This window comes from Delphinapterus leucas, chromosome 9 (assembly GCF_059928025.1).
Source record: "Delphinapterus leucas isolate spDelLeu-1000000601 "Yukka" chromosome 9, BTC_Dleu_Yukka2, whole genome shotgun sequence".
In the NCBI taxonomy this organism is placed as follows: Eukaryota; Metazoa; Chordata; class Mammalia; order Artiodactyla; family Monodontidae; genus Delphinapterus; species Delphinapterus leucas.
The window spans coordinates 46,714,404-46,739,419 of NC_143137.1; the positions used below are offsets into that span (position 1 = coordinate 46,714,404).

Sequence of the window (25,016 nt, forward strand, 5' to 3'; positions counted from 1 at the left end):
GGAAGGGCTAAAATCATGCTTAAGATAAAACGAATAAACATATCCCCAAAGAGAGAGTCACTTAAAAAATCTTCACTTGGGAAACTAACACTTTAATACTTGCTGACTTAAACAAAATTGAGTATAGATATTTCAAAGGAGAACTCTACACATTTTTTCTGTAACAATAGGGAATCTTAAGTCCATCTGTGGAGTAAATATATACCCCTATTCAGTAGTCCCCAAACATTTGACTGAAAGTTCTGTGTTCTGCTTGTCTGACACTGTTTTAGTTGAAAAAGCTGTCAACTCTCCCAAAGTACTTCAGGTCTTCCCCTCCCGAAAGACAGATCAGAAGGCCGGCTGGTTTTCAAACAGCTGTGTTCTTTTTGAAGTGGCCATGACAAGGACCAGGGCTGCTCTCATACAAACCAGGGGCCACAAGTCGGACTCACCCCCTTGGGTGACCTTCCCCAGCACCTTCCCAGGGCTTCAGCTGTGCAGGCAAGTACCTGCCTTCATAGGTGTTTGCACATATGCTTACCGTATACACCTCTGAGCTTTCTCCGCAACCCATTTTTGATTTTATGGCTCATCTTCTCTGAGCTAAGAAGTCTCTGCCAAAATAAGTCACTGGGCCACCCTTCACTTTGGAGGAAATAAAGCTGCAGAAGGCCTGGTCACTAGGAGCTTCTGCTGTCCCAGCAGTCCCTTCTCTTATGTGTGCTTAGGGCGGCAGGAGTACGCGTACATGAAACCCAGTTATTTGAAACCAATGGCCTCAACTCCCTCTATGCACAAAACCTCTTACGAGCTCTGCCATGACTTTCACTTCCTTCCAGAGCCTTCTCTCTGGTGACCTGTCTCAGAGGCAGTAAAACAGCCCAGAGGCAGGAAAGCAGGGGAGTCTGTCCTTGAATAGACTGAGGATCTCCTGAACCACCCAGCGGCACAGACTTGGCTGTGGATCAGCTTTAGTGACTGGGGCAGAGTGATCACTATGTGAGAGAAAGGAACCCAGCTGACCTTCGCTGAAAGTACAAGAAAGATGTGGGATCCATCTGCTTCTCTAGATTGAACGTTAACCTGGTAGTAGGTTCAGAACGTTGTGCTGGGTAGAGACTGGGGGTGATTATTTCAAACTATCTGGCTAACAATTAACAAACAAACCCTCAAGGTGTCTGCCCCTGAAAGCTGATTTTACACACACACACACACACACACACACACGGTGTAACAGTTGCCAGTTAGGGAGTTTGGGATTGACAAAAAAATTGTAAATCACTATATTGTACACCTGTAACTTATATGATATTGTACATCAACTATACATCAGTAAAAAAGAAAGTGAAAAATAAGTAAGTAAACAGAACTGCCACCTAGTGCCAAACCTATACTATTACTCTGATAAATCATCCTGCGTGGCCCTTCAGAATTCAGGACTTCAGTCCACCAGCGTCCTTGTTGTAGACTTATTAATGAATATTCATAATGGGCTGAGTATGTGCAGAGCAAGTATTACTGTGTTATACTTACCAGTGTTCAAAGGCACTCACATTAAATAGATATTAGGGACTTCCCTGGTGGCACAGTGGTTAAGAATCCGCCTGCTAATGTGGGGGACACGGGGTCGAGCCCTGGTCTGGGAAGATCCCACATGCTGTGGAGCAACTAAGTTCGTGTGCCACAACTACTGAGCCTGCACTCTAGAGCCTGTAAGCCACAACTACTGAGCCCATGTGCCACAACTACTGAAGCCCGTGCGCCTAGAGCCCATGCTCCGCAAAAGAAGCCACCGCAATGAGAAGCCTGCGCACCTCAATGAAGAGTAGCCCCCACTCACTGCAACTAGACAAAGCCCCTGCGCAGCAACGAAGACCCAACGCAGCCAAAAATAAATAAATAAATTCATTGAAAAAATAGATATTAGTTCGAGCCACATGAAATTGCCTTTTTTGTAGTTAAAAAACTATCAAATATCAACAGTTTCATATGGTTCAGCCTAAATCATTTCTAGGTTTTCTACTTAATGGATTTTCCTCTAGTTTCAAAAGTTACAGGAAGAATGTTTCACAGACAATGAGTAACTTGGAAAATTCCTTCTTTCTGTCGTCCTTCCTTCCTCCTCTTCCTTTCATCTCTCAGCAAACACTGATTGACTGTCCTGTAAGAACAGTCCCTTGGCTGTCAGTCCTGTGACGGCACAGAACTAAGTAAGGCGCTGCCCTTGACCATGAATGGTTCCTAACTAGCAGGGAGACCAGCCTGAAACAACTCACAGCAGTGCACAACCCGGCTCTCAAGAAGGTGCAGGTGAGACAGATCAGGGGGTTGGGGAGCAAGGCAGGAAAGGGGGGCTCAGGAGAGTCCCAAGGAGAGTTCCACAGTCCCTGCCTTGGTTGAGAATTTGCTCTGTGCCAGGCACTGGGTGGCATCAGAGGGGATGAGGGAAGCCTGGGATCCAGCAGGCTTAAAGACCCAGGGGCTCACTTACTGTGCTTGTGACACTGGCCCATCCTGAGCTAGTCACAGAGATGTAGGGGTGCAGATGCCTTAGGAGGGGGAGCATTTCTGGTTGTGGAGCTCACGGTGAGCAGTGACCCGGTTCAGGGGTCACAGTGAAGAGAGAACCAAAGGCTAGCCTTACGTAAGGACGCATCATGTGGCAGGCACTGCTCCTGGGGCTGTGCCTGCCATTAACTTGGTCACCAGGCACAACCCTTCTAGGAGGCGGTTATGATTATTTTCACAGGAGGAAACCGAGACACAGGGAGTATACATGATTGTCGAGGGCCACACAGCCTCTGGCCCCGGAGCCCATGCACTTAACCACTGAGCTGCACCTTTTGTGTGAGGAGACGTGCCCTTCAGAGGGCATCACAGACAGCTTCAGAAGAGAAGGAAACGTGTCACACAAAAGCAGTGGATAGGGGCTTCCCTGGTGGCTCAGTGGTTGAGAGTCCGCCTGCCCATGCAGGGGACACGGGTTCGTGCTCCGGTCTGGGAAGATCCCACATGCCGCGGAGCGGCTGGGCCCGTGAGCCATGGCCGCTGAGCCTGCGCGTCCGGAGCCTGTGTCTGCTCCGCGGTGGGAGGGGCCACAGCAATGAGAGGCCCGCGTACCGCAAAAAAAAAAAAAAAGGAGCAGTGGCTACTCAGAGAACACCTAAGATGTTCCTTGCTGGCATCAATTCATCTTTCTAAAACTTACATCTCTGGAAACCCCTCAAGCTTTCAGGTATAAAGTCCAAACTTCTCAGCCTGCTTTACATGGCCCTTCTCCAGCTCACCTATCTCATCAGCCTCCCTTCCCCTACCTGGCTCTCTTGTCTGCCGAGGGCCTTCCTCTTTACAACCCTGTCACTAGGCTCTGCCCACTGTCCTCCCTTTTCTATTTTATTTATTTATTTTTGGCTGCATTGGGTCTTTGTTGCTGCAGGCAGGCTTCCTCTAGTTGCGGCGAGCGGGGGCTACTCTTCGTTGAGGTGTGCAGGCTTCTCATTACGGTGGCTTCTCTTGTTGCAGAGCACGGGCTCTAGGCGCGCAGGCTTCAGTAGTTGTGGCACGCGGGTTCAGTACTTGTGGCTCGCGGGCTGTAGAGCGCAGGCTCAGTAGTTGTGGTGCACGGGCTCAGTTGCTCCGTGGCATGTGGGATCTTCCCGGACCAGGGCTCGACCCCGTGTCCCCTGCATTGGCAGGCAGATTATTAACCACTGCGCCACCAGGGAAGCCCCATGTCTTCCCTTTTCTAGAAGATCCTTCTCTACCAGGCATGGGTCTCTTTCCTTTGTGACTCCATTAGAGCTCTTTTGACAACAGAAAACAGAAACTCTACCCAAATCGGCACTAGGAAAAAAAAGCTCAAAAGATCCACTTAAGAAAGGAAGAGCCTCTTCCTTATTTTTTTAGCAAAGACCCAGGGGCTCACTTACTGTGCTTGTGACCCTGGCCTATCCTGAGCTAGTCACTGTAACTGGCCAGCCTTGAGAAGAACAGTGCTTGACACAGATTAGGTATACAATGGATATTTACTTGTTATTAATTATTGATAGTTAAGAATGAATGAATGAACTCTCCAGTGCAGTGTGCTAAGTGCAAACAGAGGTAAATCTAAGTGACAGTGAGGTGGCCAAAGGAAGGCATGTCCAGGAAGGCTTGGGTGAGATTAGGGAAGACTTTGTAGGTCAGAAAATGCCTGAGCCTGATCTACAAAGATAGGTAGAGTTCCTTACATCAGGGCAGGGGCTGGCCGAGAGGAGAGGGGGACCACTGCAGAGAGCTGGAGGAGGCTGGGTAAAGGCTGAGGGGCATGAAGCCAGCTGGTGTGCTTAGGAAATGGTAATGGTTCATATGTGCTGGCCTCTTGGACACAGCTGGGGAGAGGAAGTGGATAAGGGCAAAGAGATGAGTGCATGTGTGTGCAGGGTGACAGGGCAAGGGCACAGGGTCATCAAAGTCCCTGTATATAACACCAAGAAGGTTACTCTCAAGTAGTCAGGAGCTCTTGAAGGGGCTTCCACGTCAAGTCAGCCAGGGGTTGGGTTCCGGTTCACCTGTCAGCTGGGTGGTCATGAATAAGTTACTTCAATCACCCCAATTCCTCCCTCCCAGAGCTACTGTGAGGACGGAACACGCAAAGCACCCCCTCCAGCACCTGCTGCATGACAGATGCTCAATAAATGCTAGTGTTCCTTTGCTTGTCGCCTGGTTGATTTTTACACTTAATTTACTGGAGGAAGAAAAAACCCAGTAAATGAAAAACTCTGTGTATATCATTTTACAATCCCAGAGTTCAACCAGTGTTTCAAAGCCGGGGGAACTGGGTCATGCGTTACTTCCAAACATTCATGAGGGTAACTATGGCTTCAATTTCCTCTCGTCCCTATGTATTTCATCACGATGTGAAGGTGTGGGATGCAGGCTTCTGCTGAAGCACGTATTTCATACTTGTCACTTTGGGATTTCGGGGAGGTCCACATACAGAGCTTGACAATATTGCCGAATCCCTTTAAAATTCATATAGCTCCAGGCTAAAGATACACAGAGGGATTTTCGAACAGAAATCACAGAGGCAGGCGTATTTGTCTGTAATGAACGACTTGTCTTCTTAAGGAACTCCCTCAGCCAGACGTATTTTCTTCCTAAGAACCAATTAGTCAAGAGCGGATGACGATTAGAATCACGCCACAGAGAGACAGGAGGACTGACATTTGAAGAGGGAAACAATTCCCAATATAATGCTTTGTTTAGCAGCTTTCAAATTAGACACAAAGCAAGTTAATTTACTTTGTCAGTGTGTAGAGTAGAAAGGACAGCAGCTTTGAAGTCAACCAAGCCACGTTCTAATTAATAGTTATTAGTGATACAACCTGCTAGTTCTATGACCCTGGGCCATCCCTGGGCCTCCCCACGCCTAGGGTGTTGTTGGTTTTTTTTTTTTGCTCTTTTACTGATAAAGCATAGGAACTCAAAACTTAAAGATTGTTATGAAGCTGAACGAAATAATGTAACTTTATAATGGATTAAAAACTATGCCATGCTTGATAAATGTAAAGTTTCTGGTAACTATAAATGTCCTATAATCATTCAAGATGAAAAATATTAGAATTATTTTATATCCTGAATTGTTTTACATGGAATTTACGTAAACGGTGATAAACTATAACTAGCCCTACTGTGTTAAATGTGTGCTGGGACATCGATCGCTCACCATTCTGCAGCTTATTTCTGACTCTCAACATGAGTATTAAAGGAGGATCTGTTGCACATGACGGTGATTTGACTTCTTAATAATTATTTTAAGCCACCAACTCACATGAGAGCAATAAAAGTTGCATTTTTAAAGATTAACTTATTCTTCTGATGGCTAGACACCATTAGCGACATAAATGGGGACTAGGTACAAAGTGAATTACTAGCTTTGTGGAAACTTCAAAGTGATTATCTATAAAGAGAGACAAACCCAATCGGGACATTTACAAACTATTGTCATAAAATCCAGACAGACATTTCATTATTGAGGAATGAGTAATGCCAGTTCTGCAACCTGTTCCAGAGGCAACAGACACAAATCACCTAAGCTGTAGCTCTGACAATCTCACATCCATTAATGACAATGGAAATTATTCAGAAAAACTAAGCATGTGCCGCAACTAAGAAGTCCACATGCTGCAACTGAAAAAAAAATCCCGCATGCTGCGACTAAGACCTGGCGCAGCCTAAATAAATAAACTATTTTAAAAAACAAATCAAGACTACAGATTGGAACTTTGACCTTTCTTTCCTCAGGGTCTGCACGTTTCCACTTCATATCCTCTGTTTTACTGATAATCTGGGAGGTCTCGTGTTCAACAGAGGCTCTCTGGGCAGATCCAATACTGCCGATGGGGCTATGTTTCTCCTCATTCTGTTAAAAAAAATTTCCTGGCAAAATCAAGAGCAGACAAAAGCCTGGTTTACCAGAGTTCACTAGGACTCTTTAACAGATTGCCATAATCTTATGTAAGTGCATGTCATTATTAAGAAATCCACAAAGCCGCTTCTTCAGAGCTGCGGGCGAGAGAGATGGAGAGAGGTACTCCGGAGGTGGCTTTGGGGTTATCTCTCAGTCTGCCTGGTAATCCAGGCACCACATTCCTACCTATTTCAGTAAACACTAGATGTCCCCTTTTCTGATTTGATGTTACCATGTAAAAGAAGGATAGTGAGGGTGATTCGATTAAAATGAAAATGGACCCTGAATGTGACTAGTGAGCTTTCTCCATAATGGTGACAAGCCGTGAGTGCAGGATGAAAGTGTGGAGGACAGGGGATGGGGGTGGTGTGAGTTAGAGCTCTTCTGGTTATAAAGACGCAGACACCTAAACTCAACACAGACACTCCCGCTGCTCGGCTCAAGAGCTAAGCAGGAATGACTTGGTAAGGCACTGAAACAGGCAGCAGAGCGCAGCGGGCCCCAGAGGCAGCTCAGGCTGAGTCCTCGGGACTCAGTTTCTTTCTCTCCACTTCCAGGCTACACCTTCTCAGACTCTATGTGGTGGCTAGAAGGCTTTCGCCACCCAGACTCTGCTTCCTGTTGGATCCAGCCCAGCAGAAAAAGGGCAGAAGGGCCTTCTTCCGGGAATTCACAGTGCAAGGCTATTGGTTTCATGGGTTCTGATGACCGCATGCTAACCCTTGAACCAACCAGAGTGGCCATGGACATGTGACCCCTTGGATCAGCCTTGAACCACCAGTCCGCCTCTGGGAGCAAAGAAGGACATAAACTGAGAGCGGGAGGGGAAGTGGCTCTGGGTGCCGTTTCCAAAAGAGGGTGCATGGCTCTAGGTGGCAAAAATGACAGCGACTCACTGTGGGGTGGAGGTGGGGAGACTGGTAAGTCCTGATGAGACAGACGCAAAGCTGGTGGAAGGAGAGGCACTGGAAGAGTAAGAAAGAGGCCGACACCCTGTGCCAGGCCAAGGAAAGAAAATAATGGGGTTCCCTAAAATGGTGTCTTGTCCTGCCAGAGCTCATTGTCACCATGTCACCTTGAGCTCTGGGTCTCAGCTTCTCACCTGCACAGGGAAGGGAATAAGAGCAGGTCGGTGGCTCTTTACTGGAATATGCATCAGAATTACCTGGAAAGCTGTTTTCAAATGACAGAGGCCCCAGAATCAGTGCTGTTGCCCACCCCCAGGGAGAGCCATTGGGAAGAACTCTGAGGCCATAATCAGGGCAACTCCTGCAGTCTCCAAAGGTGGACGGCAGTCCCAGGCGACAGAATCATTTACCTCCCACAGTCAAAGGTGATAAAAGTGGCATAATAACTCCTCCCAAACACCTCCCTGGAGACGTACAGATATAAACTTTAAAAGGTGTGCTTTCTGTCCATCAAACGTCTGCCTAGAGCAGCAGTTCTCCAAGTGTGGTCCACCAACGTTTGGGGGACCCCAAGGTCCTCTCAGAGTCCGTAATGTCAAAACTATTTTTATCAATTGCCTTTTCCAACCCATTGACGTTGTAAGTAACCTTTAAGAAACTACCATTTGTTAAGTTTTGTTCTATTATTAAAAAAATAAAAAAATTCAAATTTACCTAAGAAGTCTATAAAAACATTCTTCCTTTTCCCAATGACTTATCTGTTTGAGGCCAGAGCTTCTTCCTACACTTCAAAGGAAATAATATATCACCACAGATTGAATACAGAAGCAGGAGTGAGAATCCAGATGTTGTCTATTAAGCCAGACACTTAAGAGATTTACAAAATGTAAAACGACGCCAATATTCTCACTAATTTTTTTTTGTTTTGGAGAATGGGGTTATTTTTCACAAAAATATGTTATTTACACGAATACATAATGACTTTATTACTGTTATGTTTAAAAGAATTAAATGTTTTCTCAGTTTTACTTTCTAATGCAGTAAATATCAGTAGATATAACTCACATAAACAAAAGCTCTTTGGGATCTCCAGGAATTTGAAAGAGTATAAAAGGGCCCCGAGGCCAAAATATTTGAGTGACCCAGGACGAGAATTTCAGTGAATCAGGTCATTGGGACCATTTTTATACCTAAACGCCCCAAGCTGGAGGAACTGCCCACCTGCTTACACAAAGAACGAGCCCGAACCACAAAACAGACACCCCCTAGCCACTGCATAGCCTGATCTGTGCTATAAAACCTGAGGAAATGGGGACGATTCAGTGGATTCTTGGCCGAACATTTGTTCTTGCTCATTACTCCCACATCTGTTAAGTGTGGTCCTTTGAGACTGCAGTCAGCATGTAACTCTTCTTTGAGCCACTAGATGGCACTGCCTGCACAGAAAATACTTCAGCAAGGGGTGCATCGCGCTGTTTTCCAGAGATTTTTGATGTGGATGAATGAGGAAGGTTTGTTTGGACCATCTTATTCTGACACACACTGAATGTACTAGGATAACTTTCCTTTTTGTTCCTGTAAAGCTCTAACCTTGAGACCACTGATGGCAGGGTACTGGTAAAAAAGAGAAGCTTTCTGATAAAGATAAATCTGGTGTATAGAACAACCTAACTCATTTTTAGTTATTCCTCCATAGCAGGGGTTCTCAGCTTTACCTGCATATCAGAATCACCCAGAGAATATAAACACCAGATGCTCTGCCCTTATCCCAAGTAGTTAAATCTGTTTTCTGGGGGTGTGGCCCAGGCACTGGTATTTTTGAAAACTCCCCAGTGGGCAGGTAAGGTTGAGAATCCTAGTCCTATAAACTTTGTCATTAAGAAAACCACCCACTAGCCCGTAAAGAGATACTGACTTTTTCTTGTCTCTTCATTAAATTCTCTTAATCCTACTACATTTAATTTCCCCCATCATTTAAATTTTAGCCAATAATCTGGGGAAAGGACCCAGGAAAAAAGGAGCAAAGCAAACCTTTGAACCAACTCAGATAACCAGAACCACCGGAGTTTACTCTCTTAAGAATGTTTACATGGAGAACTTTGTGGAGGTAAAGGTGAGAAAGAATGCCAGTGCCTAAATTAGGACATAAAAGAGTCTCAGGGGGCTTCCCTGGTGGCGCAGTGGTTGAGAGTCCACGTGCCGATGCAGGGGACAGGGGTTTGTGCCCCAGTCTGGGAGGATCCCACATGCCGCGGAGCGGCTGGGCCCGTGAGCCGTGGCCGCTGAGCCTGCGCGTCCGGAGCCTGTGCTCCGCAACGGGAGAGGCCACAGCAGTGAGAGGCCCACGTACCGTAAAAAAAAAAAAAAAAAAAGTCTCAGAAATACAAGAGGCGTTAGAGAAAGAGGGACAGGAGTCCTTAAAAGAAAATGCTCCCAAGTATCTGACAACCTTTACTTCCCCAACTGACCTTTCATCTAACCAGGGGCTGAGAATTTTAGAATCATCTGGGGAACCTTAAAAACAGAGATGCTTGAGCTTCACCAGTAGAGGCTTTGATTTAGTAAGTCAGGAGGGGTTAACATGTGTCTTTCTTTAAAAAGCTCCTAGGGTGACTCTAACCCGAAGCCGGTTTGAGGACCACTGACCAAGCCAAATCAGCTTTTTTCCACACTGCATGATGAATTCCACACCCTTAGGGGATTCTGATTTAAATAACTCTTGGTAAAACCTGGTTTCATGAGCAAATGTAATCTAAGTTCAAATCCATTCTTATAGCATTATATCGCATTCCATTTTATGACACCGTGTGTGTGAGTAGGAAGATGGATGATCAGAGTCATTACTGTACCTGTCACTTTTTTTTTTTTTTTTTTTTGTGGTACGCGGGCCTCTCACTGTTGTGGCCTCTCCTGTTGCAGAGCACAGGCTCCGGACGCGCAGGCTCAGCGGCCACGGCTCACGGGCCCAGTCGCTCCGCGGCATGTGGGATCTTCCCGGACCGGGGCACGAACCCGTGTCCCCTGCATCGGCAGGCGGACTTTCAACCACTGCGCCACCAGGGAAGCCCTGTACCTGTCACTTTTACTAGCTAAATTATGCTCATCTTCATTTATCCTTTCTCCTGAGAAAAGACTGGTTATGTCAGTTACATATTATTTCCAAGAGACCTCCTGCAGAACAAATCTACAGGTTCTCCAGACCCTGTAATATGACTGTATCTTTTTCAGCCCCTGGATGCTTTCTATGTGAACAATGCAGGCTCTTCCTTTGGCAAATGGATGCAGCATCTCTGCTCGGGGAAGGGCAATGGGCGACACCATGCTTGAATTAACTGTTCTTAATGAAGTTACAAAACCTCTCCACCCTCTAGGACCAAGACCCCTTCCATAATGGCTCAGTGGTGGAGTCCACCCACAAAAAGGGCTACCTCGTCATCTTGCATTAATGCCAATCGTGGCTTCTGAATCTGGTGACTGAACGTTCTACAGGAATTAGAACAAGGCTAACACACTTTTTATTCTATTTGTTCCTTGCATTGGTTATTCTCTGCCACATCCCCCCCCCCAATTCATTCCCCCCTCGCCTATGGTGGGGAGACTGACTCCTATGGACTGTAACCCTGGCTCCCTTGTCCTCTGGCTGCTGGTTGGATTTGTCCAATGGGAGATGCAGGCAAGAGATCAAAGGGTGGGAGGAGAGAGAAGCTGAGATATTTCTTCCCCTGCCCCTTCCCGCTTGAGTGGCGCAGCACCTAAGGGTTGCACCCTTGCTTGACCGTGAGGGTCTCTCTCTATGAGAGTCCCCTCCTGTGGGAGTTCCCTTTTTATGTGAGCTCCCTACCTACAGAAGCCCTTCTCCTGCAATCTCCCCCTTCTGTGGCAGCCCCCCCCCCTCCAGCTCTCATAAGACCCCAGAAACCCAGTGCCTTCCCATAGTCCCTTCAGCACTGGGGAGGTAACAGCTCCCACCATTGCCAGTCCCTCGGAAAGATCCCTTGTTAATCAAATTCTCTTCAAAATCCCAGTGAATGTGTCTTCTATTTCTTGCTGGGACCTGACTGCTGGGATACCTTTAAGACTAACTGCAACCTGAATTCATTTTTCACTTTTCAATCATTCACACAGGAGTCCTGTACATATAACTTGTGCTCCTCAAAGATCTTTTAACTTTAAGAGAACTTCTAAGTGGCCAGTTGCTTTAAAGCATTTTTTTCTATCCAAGCCTCTGTGACCTCTAGATGTCTCTGAGATACTCCAGACAAATGAGCTGGATGCCTTAGTCTCCTGTTGTGTAAAACAAAGGGGATGCACAAGATGGTCTCCAAGACCCTCCTCCTCCAGGCTCTAGCTTCTCAGGATGCCACAGCAGGTCAGAGTTTAGCCCAGGGGTGGAAGGAGACGCCCTGAGAGAAAATGGTGGGAGATACTGATGCACCATCTTGGTGTATTCGAGAGACGCTGTTCCTTAGGGTGAGTGTGAACCAATCTGTTCCATTTTGAAAATTATCTATCTGTTTATTCAACAGTGTTTACTCTGTTGAGTCCTTCATGGGTCGGGCTTTAGAGTTAAGATGTAAACCAAGGAGTGACCTGGGCCTCCAACTGGTCAACTTCTAGAGGAAGAGAGGAGCGTCTAAACCAGGGGTTCTCAAACTTGGGCGTGCACCGGAGCCACCTGGAGGCTTGGTCACACAGCAGCTGGCAGGTGCCGACCCGGAGGGCCTGACCCAGTAGTGCTGGGGTCGGGGCCGAGCAGGTGAATTTCTAATCAGTCTCTTGGGGAATGTGATGCTGCCAATCACTGAGGGAGACACTGAGAACCATTGATTTCAATAATTACCTAAGACAGCATGTTACATTATCTTAAAGATTACGTGCAAAACATTAGGCTAAAAAAACGATACAAATGAACTTACTTACAAAACAGAAACAGATTCACAAACATAGAAAACAAACTTATGGTTACCAAAGGGGAAGGGGAGAGGGGTAAATTAGGAGTTTGGGATTAACAGACACACACTATTATATATAAAATGGAAAAACAAGGAACTACTATATGGCACAGGGAACTATAGTCAGTATCTTGTAATAACCTATAATGGAAAAGAATCTGAAAAAGAATATATATATTTGAATCACTTTGCAGTACACCTGAAGCTAACACAACATTGTAAATCAACTATAATTCAATAAAAAGTTTTTTGTTGTGAAAGTGGTGAGATAGTGGTGAGATGAGATCAATCCTTTAGAGTCGGTGAGGGAGGGTGGGTCCCAGCAGGTTTTATTAGGGAGGCTGTGCTTGTCTCTAAAGGGTGAACAGAAAGCTGAAGATAACAGGAGAGGGAAGGCATGTCAGATGGGGCACAGAGGGAGGGGAGGCGAGGGGCACAGGAACATCTGTAGACCACAGGCCGGCGAGGGAGGCCAGCCTCTGGAGACAGGCTGGGAAAGGCGGGGCCGGACTGCAGTGGGCATTGTCTGGCCCACCATCGACCCCGGGCATCGCTGTGGCTCTCACCTTCCGGCAGTCCGACAGCATCTGTCCTCACCATGATCTCTCACTCCCTGCCCTTGGGCACCCACCTGGTTCTCTGCAGGCACAGCCTGGTGTTTAAGGGACTTAGCAGCTCACAAGCACCCCTCAGCCAACAGAGGTCAGGGGGTGGTGGGCAAATACCACCCCCCTTTCAGTTCCTCCCAGGAGCAGTTCTACATGGCTCCTTGGAAGGTGCCCAACTCAATAATCTGCATTTCTACTGGCTTCTCTCCTTGTCTGTTTCACTCTCCCTCCTGCTCCCTGGCTGCCATCCCAAATTACCAATGCACCAAGCCCTTGCCTCAGGCTCTGCTTCCAGGGGAGCCTGGGCTTAGATGGGCTGCAAATGTCCTGCTGAGGAATCTGAACTTTGTCCTGTAGACAAAGCAAATCAGATGGTTTCCAAGATGAAAACAACAGCAAGAGCAACACTCTGATGAGTGAAAAGTCACCAAGGGGCACCAGCCATTGGGGGCCATCATGGGACTGGTGGGGAGAACCACTCAGGATGAGCTGAATCCACTGTTGACGCTTCTCAGTAAGTGAGGCCTGGAGATTTGTGCCCTGGGGCGGCACGGGGAGTGGGGGCACTTCCTCTTGCTCCAGGAGTATGGAGAAAAATGTAACATGGTATTAGGCAAAGATATCTTGCAGGCCAGCTGATCCCTATGGTGGAAACAGTGAAATAAAAGACCAACGGTTCACCCTGGACATAAAGAAAATAATTATTTCTAAAAGAAAATAAATGGTGGGGTGGAGGTTGGAGATCATTCCTCTCTGAAACACTCATCTATACAGGAGGACAGAGCCCTTCACTCCAGAAAAGGTCTCTCTCTCGGTTTCACAGCAAGACGAGCAGAAACGAAAAAGGTTTCCTCGCTGCTGTAGGAAAGCAAGAGGAATCTGGGAGCTGGCCTGGGGCGGCTTGAGAAAGGAGGGTGGGGTGGGGTGGAAGGGCATGAAAAATGGGGGGAGGGCTGGAAAAAACCCCAGGGGAGCACTGCTGAGGGGTCTATAGGTGGTCAGGGGCCAAGATCAGGGAGGGAGCAACAGTCACCCCATTTCCAGGGACAGTCATGCTGTAGGCTTTATTTGCTGATTTAGTTCTGTGCTATAATTACTATCTTCTAGCCCCCAACCTTCAGCAAAAGGCTTCTAAATACAGACTCTTTGCTAACAATCCAAAGGAGAAATGAAAGAATAAAAAGAGCTATCAGGATGGGGAAGGGGGCCAGTGAGAAGGGATGGGAAAACAGTGTGGGTCCAGAGGGCTAGAACTGTATATGTGTGTGTGTGATACACTGAGTAGAGAAGATGTTTTAGGGAGGGTTTGCTTTAATGTATGTGAATTTAGGACATGATGAATTTTGCTTTCTTATTTAATTTTCTGAATGGGATCCTGCATTTATCATGATTCAAAATTCAAAGAGTATGAAATAGCAGCAGGAGTCTCCTTCCCTCCCTTACATCTTAGACACCCCCGTCCCCTCCACACTGGCAACCCTGACACTAGCTCTTGCATCCTTCAAGGGATGTTCTATGATTTTGCAAGAAAAAAATGTCTAAAATCTTTTTTTCTTGTTTACACAAATGAAACCATACTGCCCATACTATAGTATATTTGGTTTTGCATTTGATAACTCCGGATAATCTTTTCAAACTGGTCCATATGAGAGCATCCTCATTCTTTTCTGTGGTTGCATAATATTCCTGTACATCGGTGTACCATAATTCATCTAAGCAATCCCCAACTGATGGGCATTTAGGTTGTCTTCTGATGTTTGCTATTATAAAAAATAGTGAAATGAATAATGGTAAACTATAATATATTCTTAAATGTGCTTGTATTGTATCAAGAGTACAGATGATTTTTCTCCAGTAAAGCATAAATGCAATTTAATCCAGCAAGCCAAATTTACTTAATAAATGTGCTATTGAAAATATTGTTGTCACATATATTTGATTCAGTTGGGTATCGTTTACAAGGCAGTTTAGTTATTAGAGCTATTGACAGCAGTGTATTTTCAAAAGCACATCACGTAAATATTAAGGGATTCTTATTATCAATTGACTTAGGATGGTCAAAAGCAAGGGTGTTTGCTTCAGGCAATAAGGGCAATAAGAACAGAATGAGGTCCAGCTGCTCCATAGATTTAAGAAGCTTTGAACTTGGAGTTAGGAAGTGTGGGTCTGATTCCTCATCCTGGTATTGAGACTTTTTCAATAAAGTGGGGATAATGATTCCTGCCCTATGTGCCTGGCAAAGTTGTTCTGAGGATAAAATGGGAAGCTATTTCACGTGCGTGAAATCTGTTTACGAACTGCAAATGTCTGAACCAATGTTAAATCCTGTTATTCTTACATTGCTTACAGCACCAGTTTTGGAGGTCAGTAGACAATCCATCTATGGAATAAATTCTGAAATAAGTTTCATAAAAGAAATGACACTGGGGGCTTCCCTGGTGGCGCAGTGGTTGAGAATCTGCCTGCCAATGCAGGGGATATGGGTTCGAGCCCTGGTCTGGGAAGATCCCACATGCCGCGGAGCAACTGGGCCCGTGAGCCACAACTACTGAGCCTGCGCGTCTGGAGCGTGTGCTCCACAACAAGAGAGGCCGCGACAGTGAGAGGCCCGCGCACCGAGATGAGGAGTGGCTCCCGCTTACCACAACTAGAGAAAGCCCTCACACAGAAACGAAGACCCAACACAGCCAAAAATAAATAAATTAAAAAAAAAAAAAAAGAAAGAAATGACACTGGGCATGACCATTTTAATTAAATACATGAAACGGTGGCCCTTATAGATCATAATGTTTTAAAAATCAATTAAAGAATCAGAAAGAAATCAGATCCCTATTGGCTAACAACCACAACATTTTTTTTTGCACCCTCCCCTCTCCCCACCTCATCTGCAGTGATTAAAATCAAGTCCACTGCTAACCATCTTGACAGGAGGTAAATCTGGAGACAGCTCAAATCTGATGGGGTAGGTAATATCTTTTTGCCAGTTTACACTGTTAACATTCTCGGATTTACAGGTAACATAGTCTCTCTGGATTCATTAGGAAATGAGCAATAAAATAAACAGGTGGATGGAGTTTAAGTACTCTGGAAAATGAAATGCTGGGCTGTCTGGATTTGAGAAGTATTAGGAAACCTACCCCTTTCACTCATTAAAACCTTCAAGACGTGCCACTACCGAAGCAGACAGGTGCCGCGGACATTCTCAGTCAATCCACTCAAGTTTCTGCCACTTCTTTTCTAGTTACTGTCTCCATGGCAGCAGTCCACTGACCTGCCCTTAAGGGAAATGGAATTTCTGGCAAGACTGAGACTTGGTAATTCCACTTGTCAATACAGGTCAGAGAGAAACAGATGGAGGTGTACCAAGTTACTTCACAAATCCAGTAACAAAATGAGTGACCCCTGGCAAATGACCAGACCCACTATTCGGAGTGTCCTCCAGGAAAGCCAAACACTGCATCATTAGCATCCAAGAAACCCGCACCACCAACACCTGTCCATCAAACCTTTCACTGCGTTTGGACTTCCTCTTTCAACATTTTCTTTATTTACCTTTTCCTAAAAAGGTAAAAGTATACTGGGGGGCTCACTCAAAGTGATTATTAATTTCCTCCAAAATTTAATCTTAATAAATACAAAATGATCTACAAGAAAGGACATATTTTGTCATGTAAATCTCCTTATGGGACTATCATCTAGAAATATCAGTTTCCAGTGACCCAACTTCCCTTGTGGCGGAGGGCAGAAATCGGTGAATGTCAGACCCAGGATCTAAACTCTCATGCCAACTACACAAGAGTCACTGCCTACTCACCTCTTTTCCTGGAAATGCCCTAGTGTGCTGCCTGCAGTTGTAACAGGCTGCCTTTACGGTGGTATCACTCTCCAATTCAGAAATGTAAACACCACTTCAGAGATTCATTTTACAGTTCATCCTCTGATTTGTCATGGCTAGGAGGGTCAGCTTCCAGATTTGCTATTCCAAATTACTTTTCAACAGATTTGGCAAACAGAGTAAGGAACGGCTTTTGCCTAGACGGGAACAAACTCTGAAAGTTGGGACCCAGGTTCTCTCTCTCTCTTTTGTTGAAATGTAAACAATCAGAAACCTCACCATTTCCCAAATCAATTATTTGCAAAAGAATAAACAGGTGCTTTGGAGACTCTGGAGTTATAAAAAGAAAATGGCAAATGATTTTTTTCATGAGCCAGCTGCTCATCTGACATGATTCTGAGGAAGGTTCTCCTAGGCTCTAAAGCTTAATTAGCAAATCAATTAAGATCATCCCCTGTCTGCCAACAGAACCGCCTGCCATCCTCTGCTCTCCTCATTTCAGTGCTTTCTGGTGCATCCCCGTCGCCAAAGCCGAAGTCCAATCAGTCAGCCTGAGGTTCCTTTGCTTTCTGCTAACACTGGACAACAGGGGGACGAAGGGGGCCATTCCAGTTTAATTATGGATTAGTAACCACCAGAAGTAGCAGTGCTCGCCCTGCTTATTTACATCTGCCCCAGTCCAAGCTCGCCTTAGAAGCTGGGCTCAGCACAGACTCAGTGGGGGCTGACTGGCGTGGCTGGCTGTCATTTTCTTTCAGTGGAAAACAGACAGGACCAGGCAAAGCAGATGGTTCCTAAAGAGGCACATCCAAAAAATCTGCTAGCAAACTGTGGTGGTGTCTTTCAAATAAACAGCAACTTACTGGAGAGGAAAATCAGATCTTCCTCGCCACATCCTGCCGTGATGCAACCACCTTGAACATCACCCACTTAGGAGCTTCTAATCCTCGGCGAGGCATAATAACTCCTCCTTTGGGACAAAGGATAGCCTGTCTTTCCAAGCCTCCCAGAGAGAGCCATCATCACCGCTAATGCTCCCATCTCTGTCAGTAAAATCTATTATCTAGGTAAAACCACCTTCAAGAGACGGCTGACCTGTGGATCACGCATAGTCACCCAGTCCTGAGAGAAGGAAATGCAAATACCATGTATCTGGCCAGCTGGGTGGAACTAGAGATTGCCACCTCAAATGGCAATTAAAAAGCAAGTGACTAGTTTCATCATAAAACATTAATGGGATTTTCTCTTCCTTTCAAACTCCGAATAAACGCACAGATAATTATCTGTGGAAGTCCTGGCTCTGACCGCATGAGTTGGGGCAAATCATCAAACATTTCTGGACGTCACTGTCCTCATCTGTAAAATGAGGGGGTTGAGCTGAAAGATGTCCAAGGTCCCTTTTAGCATGAAAATTCTGAAGTTCTTTTGGTGGAGGTGGGGTGGTCTCCTACAACATACTGGCAAATCACATATAGAATTAATCGTCCAGTTTTTGAGCACAGATCAAAAACAGAGAGACTGTTTTTGTCCCTCGCGTAAGCTTACCTTTTCAACCGCTGTGTGTTCTTCATTTGTGACGCTGGCTTTTCTTGATTCGTTTTTAGACCTGCTTAGCCTCCTGGATACTTTTTCTCTGAGTAAAGTGGCATATCCAATGTGTTCATAGATGGGATTTGTTGTCATTTTGGAAATGTATTCAGAAGCTTTTGTTTCTATGTACAGCGTTATCAAGCCATCTGTGACCAGATCGTGAATCGATTCAAACCTCTTCTCACCCACAAAGTGTTTTCCATCATAGAAGAGCCTGTAGTTTAAGGTCTGGTTTCCAAACCTGCCCATGAGGAAGGAGAAATCACAGTAGTGTTAGAAATCAGGCCAGTGAGTGGCAATGGCAGCTAAAACTTCCCGAGAGTGTACTGAATGCCAGGCACTGGGCTAAGCCCTTGGACATGATTTTCCCCATTAAGTTATCACGGAGACCCGTTGAGACAATTATTATCCCTGTTTGACTGCTGAGGAAACTGAGCCTTGAAAAGAGGGGGTACCTGATTGAGGCTACATCCCTGGAAAGAGGCAAAGGTGGGTTTAACCCTAGCCAGTCATATGGCATCATTTGGTCCTAGAAATCACTAAGGCCATTGGGTCATAATCATTCTCATTTGTAAAAGTCAGGGAGTACTGCCTGATTTACAGATATCTTACATAAATTTCTTAATGGGAACTAGCCATGCCCCTCCACCCCCTCCCCTGTACCAGGCAATTACCTCTGCAAGGGAATCTATCACCACTGGCCTGATGTCCTTTTATTATTACATCTTTAACCACTATCAGTAAAGCACCCCATGCCTCCCACCCCAGTTGGTCCAGCAGAAGGGAAACAGGGGAGCTGTGTGGAGCTCCCTGCTTGAACGCCAGAGCCAGCATTCCAGTGACCTAATCATTAGGGTGCTCTCCCTTTAGTTCTGACTGTTCCCTCTTGGCCTTGGTCCTATATCTCACAGCCCCTGCTTGGCTCCCCACTGGGACTGTCAACTCCTGCTGCTGGGGTGCTGGGAAGCTGGGAAAATACTTTGCATCTCTAGGGCACTTGCTACTCTTGAAGTGCTTCCCCATAATGACATCACTGAAGATATGCCATCCCCAGTCGCAACTTGGAAAGCATCTACCATTCCACAATCACAACATCGAGATGGTGGGTTGAACACACCTTTGTGGGCTGACCTGGGAAGTGCTTCTTTCTTTCTTTTTTTTAAATACATTTATTTATTTATTTTCTTATGACCGCGTCGGGTCTTCGTTGCTACGCACGGGCTTTCTCTAGTTGAGGCGAGAGGGGGCTACTCTTCGTTGCGTGCGCGGGCTTCTCGTTGCACAGCACGGGCTCTAGGCGCGTGGGCTTCAGTAGTTGTGGCACGTGGGTTCAGTAGTTGTGGCTTGCGGGCTCTAGAGCATGGTGTCCCCTGCATTGGCAGGCGGACTCCCAACCACTCTGCCACCAGGGAAGGCCCTGGGAAGTATTTCATTGATACCATTTCTTCCACGGAGAAAGAGCTTCCCAATTCCAAAGAGTTCACGCATGAACTTTTGGAAGACAATCCAATTCTGAAATTGAAAACCTTCACCAAACCTTATAGGATTGCCATGAGGATCAAAGGACATAAAATATTTGATCCAGGTTAGGAAGGTGCAGTAAATGCAATGCCTTTGGGGTGCTGTGATTTTTATTTTCTTTTATTTTTTGTTTAACATCTTTATTGGAGTATAATTGCTTTACAATGGTGTGTGAGTTTCTGCTTTATAACAAAGTGAATCAGCTATACATATACATATATCCCCATATCTCCTCCCTATTGCGTCTCCCTCCCACCCTCCCTATCCCACCCCCCCATCCCACCCCCTAGGTGGTCACAAAGCACCGAGCTGATCTCCCTGTGCTATGTGGTTGCTTCCCACTAGCTATTTTACATTTGATGGTGTATATATGTCCATGCCACTCTCTCACTTCGTCCCAGCTTACCCTTCCCCCTCCCTACGTCCTCAAGCCCATTCTCTACATCGGCATCTTTATTCTTGTCCTGCTCCTAGGTTTTTCAGAACCATATATATATATATATATATATTTTAGATTCCATACATGTGCGTTAGCATACGGTATTTGTTTTTCTCTTTCTGACTTAATTCACTCTGTATGACAGACTCTAGGTCCATCCATCTCACTACAAATAACTCAATTTCGTTTCTTTATATGGCTGAATAATATTCCATTGTATATATGTGCCACATCTTCTTTATCCATTCATCTGTCAGTGGACACTTAGGTTGCTTCCATATCCTGGCTATTGTAAATAGAGCTGCAATGAACATTTTGGTACATGACTCATTTTGAATTATGGTTTTCTCAGGGTATCTGCCCAGTAGTGGGATTGCTGGGTCGTATGGTAGTTCTAGCTTTAGTTTTTTAAGGAAGCTTCATACTGTTCTCCACAGTGGCTGTAACAATTTACATTCCCACCAACAGTGCAAGAGGGTTCCCTTTTCTCCACACCCTCTCCAGCATTTATTGTTTGTAGATTTTTTGATGATGGCCATTCTGACTGGTGTGAGGTGATACCTCATTGTAGTTTTGATTTACATTTCTCTAATGATAAATGACGTTGAACATCCTTTCATGTGTTTGTTGGCAATCTGTATATTTTCTTTGGAGAAATGTCTATTTTGGTCTTCTGTCCATTTTTGGATTGGGTTGTTTTGTGTTTTTGATACTGAGCTTCAGGAGATGCTTGTATATTTTGGAGATTAATCCTTTGTCAGTTGCTTCATTTGCAAATATTTTCGCCCATTTGAGGGTTGTCTTTTCGTCTTGTTTATGGTTTTCTTTGTGGTGCAAAAGCTTTTAAGTTTCATTAGGTCCCATTGTTTATTTTTGTTTTTATTTCCATTTCTGTAGGAGGTGGGTCAAGAAGGATCTTGCTGTGATTTATGTCATAGAGTGTTCTGCCTATGATTTCTTCTCACAGTTTTAAAGTGTCTGGCCTTATGTTTAGGTCTTTAATCCATTTTGAGTTTATTTTTGTGTATGGTGTTCGGAAGTGTTCTAATTTACAAATGCTAAAGGAACTTCTCTAGGCAGGAAACACAAGAGAAGGAAAAGACCTACAATAACAAACCCAAAACAATTAAGAAAATGGTAATAGGAACATACATATTGATAACTACCTTAAATGTAAATGGATTAAATGCTCCCACCAAAAGACACAGACTGGCTGAATAGATACAAAAACAAGACCCGTATATATGCTGTCTCCAAGAGACCCACTTCAGACCTAGGGACACATACAGACTGAAAGTGAGGGGATGGAAAAAGATATTCCATGCAAATGGAAATCAAAAGAAAGCTGGAGTAGCAATTCTCATATCAGACAAAATAGACTTTAAAATAAAGACTAGGGCTTCCTTGGTGGCGCAGTGGTTAAGAATCCGCTTGCCAATGCAGGGGACATGGGTTCGAGCCCTGTTCCAGGAAGACCCCACATGCCTCAGAGCAACTAAGCCCGTGTGCCACAACTACTAAGTCTGTGCTCTAGAGCCCACGAGCCACAAGTAGTGAGCCCATGTGCCACAACTACTGAAGCCTGTGGGCCTAGAGCCCGTGCTCTGCAACAAGAGAAGCCACCGCAATGAGAAGCCCGTGCACCAAAACGAAGAGTAGCCCCCACTCGCCACAACTAGAGAAAGCCTGCATACAACGAAGACCCAACACAGCCAAAAATAAATAAAATAAAATAAATTAAAAAATAAAATAAAGACTATTACAAGAGACAAAGAGGGACACTACATAATGATCAAGGGATCAATCCAAGAAGAAGATATAACAATTGTAAATATTTATGCACCCAACGTAGGAGCACCTCAATACATAAGGCAAATGCTAACAACCATAAAGGGGAAATCGACAGTAACACAATCACAGTAGGGGACTTTAACACCTCACTTTCACCAATGGACAGAACATCCAAAATGAAAATAAATAAGGAAACACAAGCTTTAAATGATACATTAAACAAGATGGACTTAATTGATATTTATAGGACATTCCATCCAAAAACAACAGAATACACTTTCTTCTCAAGTGCTCATGGAACATTCTCCAGGATAGATCATATATTGGGTCACAAATCAAGACTTAGTAAATTTAAGAAAATTGAAATCGTATCAAGTACCTTTTCTGACCACAACACTATGAGACTAGATATCAATTACAGGAAAAAATCTGTAAAAAATACAAACACATGGAGACTAAACAATACACTACTAAATAACCAAGAGATCACTGAAGAAATCAAAGAGGAAATCAAAACATACCTAGAAACAAATGACAATGAAAACACGATGATCCAAAACCTATTGGATGCAGCAAAAGCAGTTCTAAGAGGGATACAATCCTACCTCAAGGAACAAGAAACATCTCAAATAAACAATGTAACCTTACACCTAAAGCAATTAGAGAAAGAACAAAAAAACCCCAAAGTTAGCAGAAGGAAAGAAATCATAAAGATCAGATCAGAAATAAATGAAAAAGAAATGAAGGAAACAATAGCAAAGATCAATAAAACTAAAAGCTGGTTCTTTAAGAAGATAAACAAAATTGATAAACCATTAGCCAGGCTCATCAAGAAAAACAGGGAGAAGACTCAAATCAATAGAATTAGAAATGAAAAAGAAGTAACAACTGACACCGCAGAAATACAAAGGATCATGAGGGATTACTACAAGCAACTATATGCCAATAAAATGGACAACCTGGAAGATGTGGACAAATTCTTAGAAAAGCACAACCTTCTGAGACTGAACCAGGAAAAAACAGAAAATGTAAACAGACCCATCACAAGCACTGAAATTGTGATTTTTAATACTGTGATTTTGTGGTAAAGTGCTGCGATGGCTCGCTGGCATGGAGCGTCATGACTACCCCTGGGAGCTCAGTGTGAGGTCAGTGTGATCTCTGAGAGAATCCTCTGGTTAAAGCGCGTGGCTGTGCAGGCACACACGCACAACGTGAGGTGAAGACTTTTGCCGAGGGCGCAGGGAGGCAGAGGCGTGTCTCAGACAGCAGGCTTGATGTTTCAGAAGGAAGCAGCCCTAGAGCACCAGCTTTGCAGATGGTTCTCCAAAGAATGCTGTGTATGCATAAACAGAGCCTCAGAGCCCATCAACTGATAACAGGAAATGTATAAGCCTCTGACATGCTGCTGGCTGCTTTGTAAATGAAGTGAAAATAAAAAATAATTAGGGGGGAATGGGGAGCAATTAATTTAATGGGTACCGAACATTTGGGATGATGAAAAAGTTCTGGAAATGGAGAGTGGAGATGGTTGCAGGACACAGAATATATTTAATGGCGCTGAATTGTACACTAAAAAATGGTTAAAGTGGTACATTTACATTGTATGTTGTGTATATTTTACCGCAAAAAAAAAAAAAAAGGGAAAAAAATAAGTAAAGTCTCCTGTAAAGCAGTTGCAACAGTGGATGAAATCAGGCTCACCTTAGTGCTAACGTGTAGCACCCTGGCTGGCGCTGGCTTTCTCTAAGAATGTAGGCGCCCTCCACGCCTCCAAGAAGCTCATCTGCCTGCTCTCGGGAGATGATCCCATGAAACCTGAGGAGAGACAAGATCATCTTTGTTCTGAACAGATCACATACCAACATGGACCACAAAGAGCTGCCTAAAAAAGATGGTGGGTCCTCCTGGAATCTACAGCTCCCCATTTAAATGAAGAGGGGTGTGACTACTGTATACTTCCAGATGGGCTTGGACCTGGCTCTCAGCATGCACCCAAACACATAATAAGCATGCAAGTAGGCAAGGCAAAAGGAAGAACACCCAGTCCACCTGGCTTTCTGCTATTGTCTTTGATCATAAGCTGAAAATTAAAGTCGTGACCAAAAGCCAGGTTATGGCTCCTCTTTTATCCATGAAGGAAAGCAAAAGAGCATTTACCAATTTAGCACTCTGCTCATCACTAGGTATTATCCTGATTGCAAATGAGCACGTACTGATTATCACCCTGCTTACTTCAGTGTGGGGTGATGTTCATTTTAGAGGCTCATTCTCTGGGAAGAATGGCCAGAAGTAATGAACAGCCTTCCATTCCTCTAAATTTTGAGAGCATTCGCTTCGGTTCGCTTAGGGATGTGTTTGGAAAATGTACCTATTTTTCTTTTTTAAAGATAATGTTTATTTTTTCCCCCGCAATTTAAAAAGTAATACACATGCATGTAGAAAATTCGGTAGGATTGCAAGCTTGGCCAGTAACTGCCTTGCTCTGGAAGGGATGTCTGGGACCTAGAGAGCGGACAGCGATGCCAGGGGAGAGGAGAACAGGACAGGAGTTAGGGACACACAACCAGCCAGCTCTCTCTGCTGCCCTAAAGCAAAGACAGTGGCTCACCCCTGTTATCAGAGATTTGATCAATCTGTGTTTCAGAGGAAGGTGGGAGCTGGGTTGTGGCGGAGTGAGGCCAGGGCCAAGGGGTCCCGGGCTCCTGGGAGAGGGAACACCACCTTCTTTCTGGGATTACCCAATCTTAGGGAATTGGGGGGAATAAATTAGAGAAGTTTTCTGGACAGAGAATCCCCTTTTACCTTCCTGGAAGGAGACGGGAGGGAGGGAAGCTGGCTACACAAGAAGTGCTGTTGTTTTTTCCCACAGGAATGCAAAGATTATTAGAGGACACATGTACCAGGATAACATTTTGGAAAAAAATAAACCTATCACA

At 44.9% G+C, this 25,016-nt stretch overlaps 1 protein-coding gene across 2 annotated transcripts in view; it reads right to left on the bottom strand.

The window, feature by feature from the left end:
• The window catches only part of CHN2 (chimerin 2), a 334,983-nt gene that overhangs the window by 103,610 nt on the left and 206,357 nt on the right, over window positions 1–25,016 (bottom strand). For both annotated transcript variants that reach the window (XM_089917579.1, XM_089917580.1), the window contains exons 5-6: window positions 23,782–23,895; window positions 18,282–18,567 (exon numbers count right to left, since the gene is read on the bottom strand). In XM_089917579.1, coding sequence (XP_089773705.1) covers window positions 18,282–18,567; window positions 23,782–23,895 — 400 coding nt within the window. The remainder of the gene's footprint in view (window positions 1–18,281; window positions 18,568–23,781; window positions 23,896–25,016) is intronic.